Source organism: Tenrec ecaudatus, chromosome 4 (genome assembly GCF_050624435.1).
Source record: "Tenrec ecaudatus isolate mTenEca1 chromosome 4, mTenEca1.hap1, whole genome shotgun sequence".
Taxonomy (NCBI): Eukaryota; Metazoa; Chordata; class Mammalia; order Afrosoricida; family Tenrecidae; genus Tenrec; species Tenrec ecaudatus.
The window spans coordinates 93,086,559-93,102,694 of NC_134533.1; the positions used below are offsets into that span (position 1 = coordinate 93,086,559).

Sequence of the window (16,136 nt, forward strand, 5' to 3'; positions counted from 1 at the left end):
TACTGAAGGCTGTAGTCTTTCATCTTTATCAGTGCTTTTTAGTTTTTTGCAATGTTATTTGCATATTGCAGGCTGTTAATATGCTATCTTCTAGTCGTGATATCACAGTCTTCTACATTGAATCCAGGTTGTCAGATTATTTGGATTCAACACTTTTAGCACACACCCATCCTGAGGTTAAACCATTCAATATCCCCTTGTTCTGTTCAAATGAATGGCTCTTGGTCTGTGTATGGTTCCCCAAGCGCACAGTTCAGGTGTTCTGGAATTCCTGTTGCTTGCAATGGTATCTATAGTTGATTACTGAGACAGTTGAAATACCTTTGCATAAATGTAGGGGCAGGAATTATTTAATGTGACTCTTACAGTCAGCCCCAAGCAACCTTTTTGTACATGAGTGAGTTTTAAAAGGTGGGGAAGACACTGAAAAGAGTCACCTGAGAGTAACTGATAACCGAATACAAGGATTGCCATTCCTGCGGAGTATAAAACGAACCCGCTGAGGAGTGGGAGAGGAGATCTACCAGTGAGAGCCCAAGGGGAACACATTCTTCAACGCATCTGGTTCTTAGACCGGATTTCACCAGCTTCCACAGCATGGGCATGAGGAGGATCCGGCTGAATTTTCATTAGGAGCTTACCAGCACCAACAATACGTGAGCCAGTTACCTTTATATTCTAACTGGGGTGGCCATTACAAAAACAATTGCAGAATCCTGGGACGTAAGGGAATATCCTAAAGGGAGAAGGTGGGAAGTCATGGGAGTGGTACAGGCAGTGTGCAAAGGTGGGACGTTTGGGATATATTAAACCTCCACTTTCTTGGGACCAGACTTGTATTAATTTTCATGAAAGAAACTGTTAGTACAATATTAAAAAACAAACAAATTTTCTAGTATTTGCTTTCAACCAAGATCCCTGTGACATTAGACATGCCATCCCTTTTCCCTGCCTTCTGAATTTGACTTGAATTTCTCATAGCTCTTTGCCTATGCACTGCTACAACTATCTTTTTAATTATCCCCACCAACTGTTTGCATGTGATACTAAGGATGTGATTCAAGAATTTCTGCCTTCCACTGGGTCATCTGTCTTTGGAATGGTAACAAATATAGCTCTCTTGTTGGCCAGGTATGTGTCTTCTACATTTCTTGCATAGATTAGTGCTTCCAGTACCTCATCTGTGTTTAAGAACAAGTATCCCATCGGTTTCTGGAGCTTGGTCTTTTACTGAAGGTTAGACTTCTTGCTCCAGTACCCAACTTTGGCTTGGTTTTGAGCGTCTCCATCTTTTCCCAGATGCGGCCAATTTGATTCCTGTCTATATATTCCATGCAGCAAGGTCCCTGTATGCAGTCGCTGTTTATGTTGTTGAAAAAGGTATTTGCCAATGATGAAAAATACAACTTTCCTCTAGTTCCTAAATGCTTCCTTTACATCCCCCCCCCCCAACCCCCCGGCTATCGTAATCCCAATTCTACCTTACAAATCCGGCTAGACCAGAGGATGTACACTGGTACAGGTAGGAAACTGGGAATCCAGGACAGATGATCTCTTCAGGACCAGTGCTGAGAGTGGTGATACCAGGAGGGTGGGGTAGAAAGGGGGAACCAATTACCTAGACCTATTTAAAACCTCCCTGAGGGACGGACAACAGAAAAGTGGGTGAAGGGTGACGCTGGACAGTGTAAGACATGCCAAAATAATTGATGAATTATCAAAGGTTCATGGGGAGGAAGGGAGGGGAAAGTGAGCTGATACGAAGGGCTCAAGTAGGAAGCAAATGGTTTGAGAATGATGAGGCAATATATGTACAAAAGTGCTTGACCAAAAAAAGAATTTGCAAGGAATTTTGTTAGCCTTGGTAAATCCTATCATGCATTTTCCAGCGTCATTTCTACCACGAAGGCCATGTACAACCAGTGAGCCATTTTCCATTTTATTCCCATCGCCAGAATTATCTGCATCTTGATTGTTTTCCTCAAAGGACTAAAATTTTTCAACTCAACCTTGGCTGTAGTGTCGCAGTTCTCAACCTGTGGGTCACGACCTCTTGGGGGGGGGGGGGGAGACTGTGTGTCAAACGACGCTTTCATAGGGTCATCCGATTCATAACTAGCAAAATTTCAGTTATGAAGTAGCAATGAGATTTATTTTGTGGTTGGGGGGGGATCACCACAGCATGAGAAACTGTATTAAAGGGTCGAGGCATTAGGAAGGTTGAGAACCACTTCTGTAGTGGTTGGTGTGAGAATTTGAATCACAATTAACTGGTCTTATAGGCATTTAGGTACCTTACAGAGAGCAATGTACTCAAGATGATAAACGTGCAACACCATTTCACTTGAATTTGTCATTCCTGGCAGAGTAAACCAATTCAAAGTGTCCTGTCTTTATGCATTCAATTTCATTTTGACTACCAGTTTTCCTCCATTAATACTTTGAAAACATTCCACATTTGGATGGATCTTTGTAATTGTTTCTCGTCAGTTTGAGTAGTGCCCCATCAGCACTATTTGCCCTCCTACGCCATTAATTAAGGTCCACTCTACTTTGAGGAGGCTACTCTCCTGTTATATTTTGAGTTCCTTCCAACCTCAAAAAAAAAATCATCTCTGCACAATGTCAGACAATGTTCTGCTGCTATGAAGCTTTCAGTAGCTAACACACAAAACCATCTCACTTCTTCCTCCCTCATCGCTTCTTAGTGTAGAAGCTCTATTGAAACCTGTTCCGCTATGTACTTCAAATGCCAGCATAGCTCAACTACCATAGGAACACACAAGCCACCACAGTACAACAAACTAAGAGTGAGAGGGACTCACACTTCATCTAAATGTTTTACCCCTCACCATAAAAAATTAGAACCAAATCCACAGACGTTATACTTGTGCTTATATTTACATTATATAGCACATAAATATACATGAGGTTAAATCAAACATCATAGCTATAAAATCATAGAAACCTTATGAAACAAATATTTAGGTGATAAACTAGTTTCTATCCCTAATCCTTTATGAAGAATTCTGGGCTGTTTGATTTGCACATTAAAGTCCTCAAAGGACTCAAATTGTGTTCTTTTTAAAAGTTCAAAAGTTTGGAGAACAATCATCTGAAGGGGCAAGATTGGGCTACAGGATGGGTGGGATAAGGTCTTCATGCAGTTCACATAGAACAAAACCATGGTTCAGACTCATAGGAGTGTGAAGACATTTCTTTCCCCTTTAAAAATGTCAAATACACACTTCTACAAAAGAAGGAAAAATGCAAAGGACAAAGATGGAAAGTCAGTTGAAAGCTTATTTTAATTAAAGATTCATGGGACAAGCAGCTCCCCTGTTACAGTACTTTACATATGGCTCTTATAGAATAAAATAGACACCAGGCAGGGAGTCAAACTTACAATAGCACTCGATTCTTGCCTAACTGTAGCACATGAACAAAGAAGATTTCTTATACTGCCATTGAGATTGTAATATGTCTTTACATGCACTGTGTTCTTTGGTAGAATTACAGAATTTTCCAATGAAAATAGTAAAATTTGAGCACAGCACTCTTGCAATAAGCTATAAATAACCATGGTATCATTTTAAGATATTACCTCAAAATTTACCAACCTTCTGTGTGTGCAAAATGATAAGTGAAATGGGCTAAAGAGTTTCTAAACCCTTTTTGATGTTTTGGGTAACTGAGCAGGTGGAATTTTAACTGGCTAGATACCACCTTTTCTCCCTTACCCTCCCCTAAGCACTTTTATAAGGCATCATTTTGGGAAAGAGCTCTAACAGCTTACATAGGAATATAAATGGCAACTATTACTACACAATACTATGCTCAAGACTGCGTTCACCAAGAAATCAGGGTGCTGAAAGATGACCAGAGTGAATCAATTATGACCAAAAAAAACCCATGATGGAGGAAGGTACCAGATGACTGATCCATCATGACTTCACGGTCCAACAGATAGGAGGACGCCGTGAGATCTCAGTGCTAGATTCCTTTTAACATCGCGACACCACTCCCTGCTGTGCAGTGGACTTGGTCCCAGCAAGAGGTTTGCTTCTGAAGTGGTTTGGATACCCAATCTCCAAAATCTCCGAGGGCACTTCCTCTTAAAATCAGAAAGGCTTCCTACTGTGGATCTAGGAATTCAACATTTACATATTCTTTGGGTGCCTCACAAGATTAGTGTCATAGTCAGCATGTCATTTATAGATACACGGGGTGACTTCACTGAAGCCACCTGCACTGCTCCAGCTCTGAGCTCCTAGAGGAATTGAACATAAATAAAAGGACGGAATTCCCCCACAGACAGGGCCCAAATCTGACGACGCACTCAAGCTGCCCTTGTACGTCGAGAGCGTGTGGCGATAATCCAGTCGACCAGGCAGTTCACACCACAGTTTGGACAGGAGTGACACACTGTGCAGGAGAACTGGCTCTCTCGGAGGATGAGGTTGACCGGTTAGAAATCTCTCTCTGAAGTTCCTCTACTTTTTTCTGAAGTTCCGCTCGTTTAGCCAGAAGTTCTTTGTATCTGTTGTGAATGGGTTCCTACAAGAGTATAAAAAAGGCATTAAGTTAGGCAATACTAAACTAACTCGGAGTCAAATAAATGGCATATAGATCTTTCCCCAAATGCTGGAAATGTTGCAAGATGTGTATTTTCCGTCATGTGAACTAATCTTACACATAGGTCACAGGACATACTGAGACCACTGACATTTCACTGCCTTTTCTGATGCCACTGGGTGTTACCTGCGGCCGTCCAGAGGGCTCCCTGAATTGGTACTTTTTCTAAAGACAGTAATTGTGCAAGGGGAAATGTAAAAGCCAATATCCAAATATTCCCTCGCACTTAGTGGTAGATCATTGTAAAACAATTCTTTATATGTAAATATGACATTTTAAATGTTCCAGAATGCTGCTACACTTTGGTTCCTGAAAACTACCCAAAAAATTAAAATAAGACTTTTATAAGTTACCCAGAGGAGGAAAAGGACACGAAAATGATTTATCCAGAGTTATACATGAGGGGTTCAAAAAGGGTATGGAAAATGTAATTTCTCTTAAAAACAAAAGAGAGCTTAAGAATCGCTGTATCGATTAATTTTCTGATTAGTAATTTTTCTACTACCCTATCAATACTATAAACAAGCTGAGGAGAAGGTTTTGAAAAGGGTAAGATAAATGTTCCAGGTGCTTATACAGGGAAACTGAATGAAGTGATGGTGAAAACTCCCAGCCACATTGCAGAATATATACAAATTACATACCTGTGGTTTCATCCGTGGGTTCCACCTTATGTAATATCCCACCCAGAGCTCTAGGTGGCGCATGCTGGCTACTGGATAGAGGACATGATTGGAATAGCTCCCATAGAGAGGATTAGTGAAGTCCTCCTGCTGGCTATTTATGTAAGACCACAGTGACACAGTTCTTTTGAGAAGGTTCTGTGAAAAAACAAAAGGGTAGAGATTGTCTACAGAATAAGCTACTTATCCATTGGAAGCCTGATACTATACATAAAGCTTAGTAGAAGTATTTGGTCATTAGCAGGAAGGAACTTGGGCACTTCTGTGATCAAACTCAAACCAAACTCACTCCCTTAAAGGCCCTAGAGGGCAGGGTACAACTGCCCCTGTGGATTTTGAGACTAAATCTTCATGGGAGTAGAAAACCTTATCTTCCTCCCTTGGAGTGGCTGGTGGTTTTGAACTGCTGACCTGGTTAGCAGCCCAGTGTGTAACCCACTACACCACCAGGGCTCCTTCAGTGATTGCTAGATGCCTTCAAGCTGACTCTGACTCGTAGAAGGAAACACTGACCAGTCCAGAGCCATGTTCACAATTGTTTCTAAGGTTGAGCCTATTGTCGCCACAGTATCATTCCATCTTGTTGAGGGTCTTCTGCTTTCCCTGCCTCTTTACCAAGCATGATGTCTTCCTACAGGGGCTGGTCTCTCCGGAGGGACATGAGATGAAGTCTCCCCATCCTTGCCTCTGAGGAGCAATCTGGCTGTACTTTTTCCAAAATTCCTGTTGGTTCTTTCGGCGGTCCACGGTACCTTCAATACTCCTCACAGCAAATTTCAAGTGGACGGATTCTTCTTCAGTCTTTATTCAAAATCCAACTCTCACATGCATCTGAGGCAATTGAAAATGCCACAGGTTGGGTCAGGGGGTGTTATTCCCCAAGTAACATCTTTATTTTTCTGTGCAGGTTTACCCAATTCAATGGGTCTTGATCTCTTGACTGCTGCTTCCATGAGCACTGATTGTGAATCCATGCCAGACAAAATCCTTGACTTCAGTCTTTTCTCCATTTATCATGATGTTACCTTTGAACCAACTGTGAGAATTCTGATCTTCTTTACACTGAGTTGTAATCTACCGTATATATTCAAGTATAAGCCGAGGCACCTAATTATTACCTGGGAAACCAGAAAAACTGATTGACTCGAGTATAAGCCTAGGGTGGAAAATGCAGAAGCTATTAGTGAGTTTCAGTAATTAAAAAAAAATGAAAATAAAATTACTAAAAATTGAGACATCAGTGGGGTAATGTAAAGAGTTTAAATCCTTCAAAACTGGATTCCTCCTCATCATCATCCGTATCCCAATGCAGAGCTTCAGCTGGTGTGAGGTCATCATAGATGCTGTCCTCACTGAGATCGCCGTCATCACCATCACTGCTGTCATTTTCATGCAAAGCGCAGTCTTTACTGCCATCCATAGCATTACTAATACTACATTTCTGGAAGGCACGTCGCACCATGTCTTCTGGAATGTCTTCCCATGCATCTCGAACCCACTTTGCTATTAACTCTATGTCAGGCTTCATGAGATTTCCTCCTTTTGTTAGTCGGGCTTGACCAGATGACATCCATTCATGCCACATCCTTCGCACACGGTCTTTACAAGGCTTTTTCAAAGATACACGTCATTGGACGGCTCTGATTGGTTAGATGTGAGTAAACAAACATTCAAAGCCCTGTAGTGTCAGCGGGGCTTTGAAAGAACAGCAGAGAAACAGCAATCACCCGTGAGTTAAATAATGGGTGTTCGTCCTGTTTCCTGGGTGGGGAGGTGGGGCACGCCAGCGAGATTTGTTACACCTCACTGGGGTACCACTGGCCCGTGTATAAGCCAAACCCGTTTTTCAGCACATTTTTTTGTGCTGAAAACTCGGCTTATACACAAGTGTATACAGTATACTGATTTGGGTATCCTTTACATTGAGTCATATTGCCATCCTTGAGCATGTTTCCAATAAGAGGGTGTCATCTGCAGGTCGCAGGTGTTAATAAGCATTCTTCCAATCCCCCCACGTTCTTCCTATAAGCCAGTTTCTCTGATGATGTGCTCAGCATACAGATTGACTAAGTATGGTGAGAGGATGCAATCCCGATGCACACCTTTCCTCGTGTTAAACCATGCAGGATTCCCTTGTTCTGTGTGTACAAGATCCTCACAATCACAGGAAATGTTCTGGAACTCCATTCTCAAAGCTATCCATAGTTTGTTATGGCCCACACAGTCAAATGTCTGCAGTCAATAAAACATAAGCTTATCTTTCGGACATTACCTGCTTTCAGCCAAGATCTGACATCAGCAGTGATATCCCTTGTTCAACATCCTCTCCTGGATCTAGCCTGAACTTCTAGCAGCTCAATGTACTACTGCAACCATTGCTGTATGATCTTCAGCAAAATTTGACTTGCATGTGCTATCAATGGCTTTGTGCATTCTTTTGGGCCATCTTTCTTTGGAATGGGTACAAACAATGGATCTCTCCGTCAGTTGGCCAAGTAGCTGTCTTCCAAATCTCTTGGCATCGACCAGTGAGAGCTTCTAGTGCTTCATCAGCCTGCTGTAACACTTCAGTTAGTACTGTAACAATTCCTGGAGCCTTTTTTTTTTTTTAAAGCAAATGTTCTCAGTGCAGCTTGAATATTTTTCCCTTTAGCACCATTTCTTGCTTATATGTGACCTCTTAAAATGGTGGAATGTTGTCTAATTCTTTTTTACACTATGACTATTCATCTTCTTTTGACACTTCCTGCATCATTCAATATTTTGTCCATAGAATCTTTCAATATCAAAACTCCATGCTTGATTTGTTCTGTAATTCTTTCAGTTTAAGATATACTGAGCATCTTCTTCCTTCAGTGATAATTCTTAGTTAAAATTGGAAGCTTTTGAGTAATCTTCTATTTCTCAAAAACTGTAAGCACAGGACTGCAATTATGATATAGCAAGTCCAGTGCTAGGTATCTTACCTGAGTAAACTGAAAATATTCACACACACATTTGCATACAGATATGTAGTTAGCGGGGGGGGGGGGGGGAGTCATGGTTCATCTTTTACCTCCTTCCCTCTCTGCTGCTCACTGTTACAGAGGAATGTTCCAAATAAACAGCTGTAGAGGTGGTCCAAAATGGTGATGAGAAAATACTCGTTGAATTCAAATGCTGTGGGAAACTGCAAATTGAGACGATTAAGACATCCTTTTTAAAACAATCAAGTATTTCTAAGACATTAATGTATCAACTTGCTTAATTTTTGGTTCAAAATCCCTTAACCAGTTTTCTGAAATAATTCCTCCCCAAATCTCTTTTTCATCTATACTCAGACCATGCTATTTCTACTTCTTTCATCATAGGTGCAATTGCAACTTGCACAGGTTGCTGAATTTGGATTTGAGCAATTCTGACCTTGCTCAGTCCAAACTGACTATAAATAACAGCTATTTTTCTATACATTTCCAGCAAGATATGTTTCCAAGAATGACATTTTAAAATGTCAATAATGTCTCTAGAAAATGTCATTAATGACCTAAAATAAATAATGAAGGCAAATATGCAGACAATTTACAAATCAACCTACTTGTCTTTTCAAAGACTATCCCATTTCCCTGGGGTACATTAAAATTCAATATACTAGGAGTAACTTTCTATCAAAAGGTAAAGTCATCTTCTCTAGCCAGAACAAGTAGTTTGCTGTTCTAATTTTACATTGGGGGGAACTAGTCAGGGAAGAATCAAGAGTCCAGGAGGGTCAATGGCTTCATTGAATCCTACTCGGTGGTGCAGTGGGCTATGCATTGGCCTGCTAACTGTAAAATCCGTGCTTTGGAAACCTGAGTTGCTTCATGGGAGAAAGATGAAGCTGTTTCCATTTAAGGAAGTTAAACCTAAGTAGTAGTTCTACTAGGTCCTATAAGGTTCATATGAATGAACTCAATGGCCATGGGTTGGTTTTGGGGAATTAATCTAATATTTCAAAATCATTTGGAAGCTTCCATGGAAGACTGCAGCAACTACAGGGCTATGAAAGGGAATTCTATCAATTACTGGATTTCAGATTAGGGAAATAAATACTTCCTTCAACAATTTAATTTGTAGGAAGATCCCTATCCAGTAGTAGTGGAAAACAGCCAGAACTGGGTGCAAAAGGCAAAGAGTGCGAGCGATTTTGTCCTGAAGTTTCCTGAACTTCGGAAACGACAGCAAGGCAGTATGGCAAATGTCTCTTCTTGAACAAAAAGGGGTGACAATTATGCCTTGTTTAATTATTTTGCGTCTGTGATGCTGAATGAAGCTGGTGATCAAGCATATGCTAACATCAAAAAGTCAACTGATTCCACATACCTTATTAAATCATAGTCATTTAAACATAAATCTCATCTCTTCTATTTGCTACACTGAAAAGTCATTAGCCAAATAATGAATGCATCCTGACTCATTTGAAATAGCAACAAAAAGGAGCTAAGCCTGTGATTAGCTTTTCATCTTTCTTCTTGGCAAAACCATTAGCTCAGTTACGAGAAGACAGCTTAATTAGTCAGTTTCCTCAAAATGAAGCTAAAATAGCAAAGCATTAACTGCTGCTATTGCTTTTACTTTTGAAAGCCATACAACAGAGGTGTGTTCTACATGTTTAAAATCTGAAGGGCCCTTGGTCAACCATTTCTAGATCCCTGCGTGAGGGGATGGGGATGAACTGGGAGGAGGAAAAACCCACTGCCATTGACTAGGCTCACGGAACTGGTCTTGGGGTTTCCAAGGATGCAAATCTTGACGGGCTGAAAGGCTCATCCAATTTCCTCACAGCAGCTGGTGGGTTCAAACCACTGACCATTTTATTACCAGTCCAATGTGTAACCCACTATGGCACCAGGGTTCTCAGGTTAAAACGGGTGAACAATTAACAACCTCATCATCCTCTTTTTATAAGTGTTCTACATATGTCTCTGCACTAGTATTTACTTGTAAAATTGATCGTTACTAATATATATTATAGCTAACAATCTTGGTGGCACTGTGGAGTAAACATTGGATTGCTAACTACAAGGCTGGTGGTTCAAATCCACTAGCTGTTCAGCAGGGGGGAAAAGACTTGTCTGCTTCCATAAAGATTTACAAAGCCTTTGAAGTTACATACGGAGTTGCTATGAATCAGAACTGAATCAATGTCAGTGGGCTTTACCATGTTCTGTGTTCAGGAAGAGGCACCCTGGTGGCATAGCAGGTTAGGCGTTGGACTGCTAACTCTTCAAAACCACCAGCCACCCCAGAAACCCACTGGGACAGTTCTACCCTGCCCTATAGTCACTGTGAGTCAGAATCACCTAAATGGCTGTGAGTTTGGTTTGGTTGTTTATGTCAGGAAGAAAATAAACAGAAAAGCCTAAGAAGATATCAAAAACAAAAGAAGGACTACTCTAAAATAGCTAAAGCTCTACAAAAATAAACTGATTTTCTATTATTGAGAAACTTAAACCCAACATTGAAGCTCTGATATAATGGTCATGTAGCATGACTGCAATCGCATGGTTGCCAGTTCAAAACCACCAGCATCTCCAGGGGGCGAAAGACTGGGCTTTCTACTCCCATAAAGAGTTACACTCTTGGAAACCCACAGAACGTAGCTATGAGTAAGCATTGACTCGATGGCAGCGAAGTTTTGGGGGGTTTTTTGGTAAACCTAACAGGGTTAAATAACAACTGATGTTAAATGATGAAGTGTGCTGCTGAGTCCATTCCAACCTAAAACGACCTCCTGTGACGGAGGAAAAATGCTTCTGTGGCTTCTTAGGCTGAATGCTTTAAGGGACCAGATCACCAGGTCTGTTCTCCCAGGGATTCACGGTGGGTTCGTATCATCGCCTTGAGCTTAACCATTGTGCCACCAGAGCTGTTTAATTTAAGCCTAAAATTAGGGGAATTAATAACTGATTTTAGATATGTAGCAGTCAAAAAGCTAACAATTGCTAAAGAAGAAAGGTTCTTGTCATATAATCTTATGAAGGGAGTAGGTGTGACTGGACAATGTGATTAACTTTTTTCTAACAAATATATCAGACTAACATATCCAGGCTGTTAGCAACTACACGGATCCCTTTAGGACATTCCTTTTAAAATTCAATATACTTAACCATCCACGATAGCACTGTTCCAGAGATGTCCTACTCTTGAAAAATCAGATGGCAAATCTGATTTTTGCCAGCATCAAATAAACCACATTGTCAAAGATGGGTCTCACTCATCTTTTTCCTGCAGGGTGGCTGGTGGGCCAAGCATGCCCTTTGCCCTGCACAAAGGATAAGGAGGTCCTTGCAAATATACTGGCCCAGGGGGGAAAAAGTCAAACCTACTTCCAGAAATAATAAGCACTGTTAAACCAAGTCTATACCAATTGTCCCTACCAATTCTGCCTGCCCACATCCCTAATTTGTAGAACAAAACTGAATTGTGTGTTATCTACTAAAATATAAGGCTTATTGGTTAGGGCACTTATTAATGTCTCTGCATGTCTATCTAGGTAAGCTAGGCAGGATAAACAATTCGGAGATGAAAAGAATGGGACCAATGATCTGGGGGGATACGGAAGAGCAGGTGTGAGAAAGGAGGGGGCGGGGGAACCAACCCAGGGACAAGGGAACAAGTGAACTAAAATCACTGGAGAGAGGGCTTACGGTGCCTAGTGGGGCTTAATCAAGGGCAATGTAGCAGGGAGGAATTACTAAACCCGAATAAAAGCCTAACATGATGGTAGGACAAGAGGAAAGTGAAAGAAAATAGAGGAAAAACCAGGAGGCAAAGGGCATTTATAGGGGTCTAAATACAGGCATCTACATATGTAAATATATTTATATATAACTAGAGGGGAATAAACCCATGTACTTAAATCTATATGTTAAGAATTAAGGTTACAGATGGACATTGGGCCTCGACTCAAGAACTCCCTCAACACAAGAACACTTCGTTCTAATAATCTGGCATTCTGTGATGCTCACCTTCCTGACACGATCACTGAAGACAACATGGGTGCATAAGCAAATGTGGTAAAGAAAACTGATGATGCCTGGCTATCCAAAGATATAGTGTCTGCTTGGGTCTTAAAGGCTTGAAGATAAACAAGCAGCCATCTAGCTGAGCAGCACAAAGCCCACCTGGAAGAAGCACACCAACCTGTGTGAACATGAGGTGTCAATGGGATCAGCTATCAGGCATCTAAGACCCAGAACAAAATCATACTCACTATGAATGGGGGGTAGGGTGCAGAGTGGAGACCCAAAGTCCATCTGTAGACAATTGGACATCCCTCACAAAAGGGTCACAAGGAAGAGATGAGCCAGTCGGTGCAGTATAGCACAGGAGAAACACACAACTTTCCTCTAGTTCCTTAATGTTTCCTTCCCCCCACTATCATGACCTCAGTTCTACCTTACAAATCAGATTAGACCAGAGCATGCACACTGCTACAGATAAGAGCCCACAACACAGGGAATCCAGGATAAATAAAACCCTCAGGACCAACAATGAGAATAGATACCAGGAAGATTAGGGGAAGGTCGGGAGGAAAGGGGGAGAAATTGATCACAAGGATCAACATTTAACCCCCTCCCAGGGGGACAAACAAGGAAAAGTGGGTGAAGGGCAACAGAGGACGATGTAAGATATGAAAATAATAATCTATTTTATCATGAGGGAAGGTGGGCGGGGGAGAGGAGGAAAAAATGAGCAGATATCTAGGGCTCAAGTAGAAAATGCTTTGAAAATGATGGCATACGTGCAAATGTGCTTGACACACACAATGGATGAATGTCTGGATTGTGATAAAGATGTTAAGACTCCCCAATAAAAATATTTAATTAAAAAATGACAAATGATACAACATGGTAATAAATAGCTATAGTTTGTGCATTGTGAACTAGAGCTTAGATTCATATTGAAACTGTCAATATGACAGTAAATGATGAATTAAGTACTGAAATCATGCTCTGTAAAAAGGGATATATATTTTCCATTATCTTGATTTATTATGACATCATATGCTTATATATATATATGTAACATCTCCAAATTGGGTTGATATAGTATTAAGGAAAAATAGTTTTAAAAGGAGGAAAAAATATACATACGTATATATGGCTTATCAAAATCCAGTCATATTTACCACATCCCTTATTTGAACCTATTCATAAGATGCAAGCCAAGTAGCAATGCTTGTGGGGGGGAGGGGGGGAGAAAAGCTATTAGATACAGAGATACAGAGCTGGTGTGGGTTACGGATTACTAGTGATGTTTCTTTTTTATTGGAATAAGCAGTGTTTTACTGAAGCTAAAATATGGCCCTGTGGCCATGCAGAGTCAGCAGATACCCTACTTTATATCCATATGGCAGTCTAAAGTTTTTTTGATTCCTAGTTGTTTATGGCCTAATAAAACCTTGGCATTATAATTAACTCACATAGCAATAAGCTGAATCCAACTTTGTTTTTTTGCAGTGATTTCTCTTGAGGAAGCTGTGTTGCTATGACACCAGCCCTTTGACTTTACTAAAGTGATGCTGCCAGAACAGCCCAGTGTGGTCTCTTTCTCAAAGAGAATAGTACATACATTCACTTCACATGAGCATTGCAGAACATTGCTAACCAGCTGCTGATGAGCCAGTGTGGACTCGTGACAACGGCAAGCATGAGAATGAAACAGATCCACAGTGTGTCCACCCTGAATATTCCGGACGGGCACCTCCAGACCTTCCTTCCAGGGAGTGCTGGGTGGACGACTCTCGCTTTCAGTAAGAAGCTTGAGTGCACTGACTGCAGGTCACCCAGGAACTCAAAAAGTGGCTGGAATGTCTCAAAAGCAGTACAGCCACCCATGCCTGCAATGGTTAATTGGATTAACTATCTTTGCTAAGCTATCCTGCTCAGCTGTTTGGTCAAACATTGGTCTAACTGTTACTACAAAGTAGTTATTACACCCGTTGTCCTTCAAGAGAGCAGATTACTCACCACAATGTGGGTGGACTTCATCCAATCAGCTAAAGGCTTCAGAGCAAAAATAGACATTTCCCAGAGGGAACATTCTGCCTCCAGGCTATAAATAGACATCTTGCCAGGATTTCTCTAACTCCCCCACTATTGACCTACCAATCTTAGGATCCTAAACTGCCAGAATCTCCAGCCCACTAATTGACCTACATATTTTTATCAGCCACTGACCATAATTTCATGAGGCAATTCTTTAAAAAAAAACACTTTAAGAAAGTGTTACATACATATCTTTAAATATAGATATTTTTTCTACTATCCTTCCTTCCTTCCTCTCTCCCTCCCTCCCTGCCTCCTTACCTTTTTCTCTTACTGGTGGTTTCTCTCGAAGAACAAGAGCTTAATTTATTACATATTTAACATGCCATAATTTCCATCTAAAGATATTTTTTCTCCAAAAATAATTTCCTTGAATTATTTTACTTGAATCAATTGACTTACACCAGGCTTTTACTTTGACCAGTTCACCTGTGAAAGCATTTCTTTACCTCACCCATGTGTGGATAAGCATCTAGATGAGAGCATTGCATTTCTTAACATCGTTTGTTAAAAAGCAGAGGAGACCTCTGAAGGACTATTATGAATGCCACTCACATTGAAATGCTAATGAACCAACTAAAAGTGCTTAATGCAGTGCCTCTAAACATAACTTTTACAGTCAAAGGAGCCCTGGTACCATGCTGTTTAAATGTCTGGCTAGTAACCAAAAAGGTCAATGGTTTGAACCCACCAGCTACTCCGTGGGAGAAAAGATTGGTAATTTGCTTCCCTAAAAATTCTAGCTTGGGAAATCCTCTTGTAGGGTCGCTGTGAGTAGGAATCAGCTATGCAGCACACAAGCAACAACTTATGTAGTTCAGAATGAGGCGATAAACAACAGTCCCATCACTTGAAACTGTAAGAATCTACCTTTTACAGAAAAGCAATGACCCGGTCTCCCACGTCTACCTCGAGGTTTCTAAGAGAACTCTAAGGATGGATAGCCCAGAGAAGTTACCTGTCTAGTCATTTGCCAGACGCAGTCAATAAACTGAAGAAAAACTGGGGAGCGGTCTGCATCTGCGTGGTTCTTATCTCCATGGCCAACTCTCTAAAACACAAACATTACCGAATCATATGAGCGCTGTCTAGATTTTCAACTTTTGTTTTTTCCTTTTGAAGAAAAATCATTGTTTTATAATAAAATATTATGAGAATAAAACGTTGTAATATAAAAAGATTCTGAGTCTATTTTTAAAGCATTGCAAATAAGTAAAATACACAACCAATCCCACCAGCAGCATTTGTACATTTTTTTTGACACAGAATTATGACACAAGATTCCTGTAAAAGGAAATATTACTTTGTTTAATAAATGAAGCTCAGATACTGACATGCTAATTAAATAAAGACAGGAGCAGTCAGACCTCAGATTCTTGCCTGAAAATGTCATTATCTTTGATAATTGACATTTATTGGCACAGGGAGGAGGCAAAAGTCAGAATGTAGGTAAAGCAGAAATCTGTCACTAAAACGAGACAAAAGCATGTTAATACGGGACCCTTTCGAACACAGGCACATTTGAGGCCTATTAGAATGATACAGTGGCCTTAAGTTCTGGCTCTCCTGCTTCCCTGTACCTGCCCAGTGCATGGAGGAGACCTCATCTAACTCCTGTCCAAAAAAATTCACAAACCTTTCACAATTCCTTGACATCTCAATATTCAAAAGTGTACCAGGATCTACTTTCTTAGTTCTAACTCCAAGAAATTTTGCCCAATGACTAAAACCAGGCAATATCTTCTTAGTT

At 40.7% G+C, this 16,136-nt stretch overlaps 1 protein-coding gene across 2 annotated transcripts in view; it reads right to left on the reverse strand.

Annotated features, from left to right (window-relative positions):
• Positions 1-3,290: 3,290 nt before the first annotated feature.
• Positions 3,291-16,136, reverse strand: part of MTMR2 (myotubularin related protein 2) — a 93,110-nt gene continuing 80,264 nt past the window's right edge. For both annotated transcript variants that reach the window (XM_075546482.1, XM_075546483.1), the window contains exons 12-15: positions 15,345-15,437; positions 8,374-8,487; positions 5,280-5,456; positions 3,291-4,557 (exon numbers count right to left, since the gene is read on the reverse strand). In XM_075546482.1, the coding sequence (XP_075402597.1) occupies positions 4,396-4,557; positions 5,280-5,456; positions 8,374-8,487; positions 15,345-15,437 (546 nt within the window). In that variant the 3' untranslated portion in view covers positions 3,291-4,395. The remainder of the gene's footprint in view (positions 4,558-5,279; positions 5,457-8,373; positions 8,488-15,344; positions 15,438-16,136) is intronic.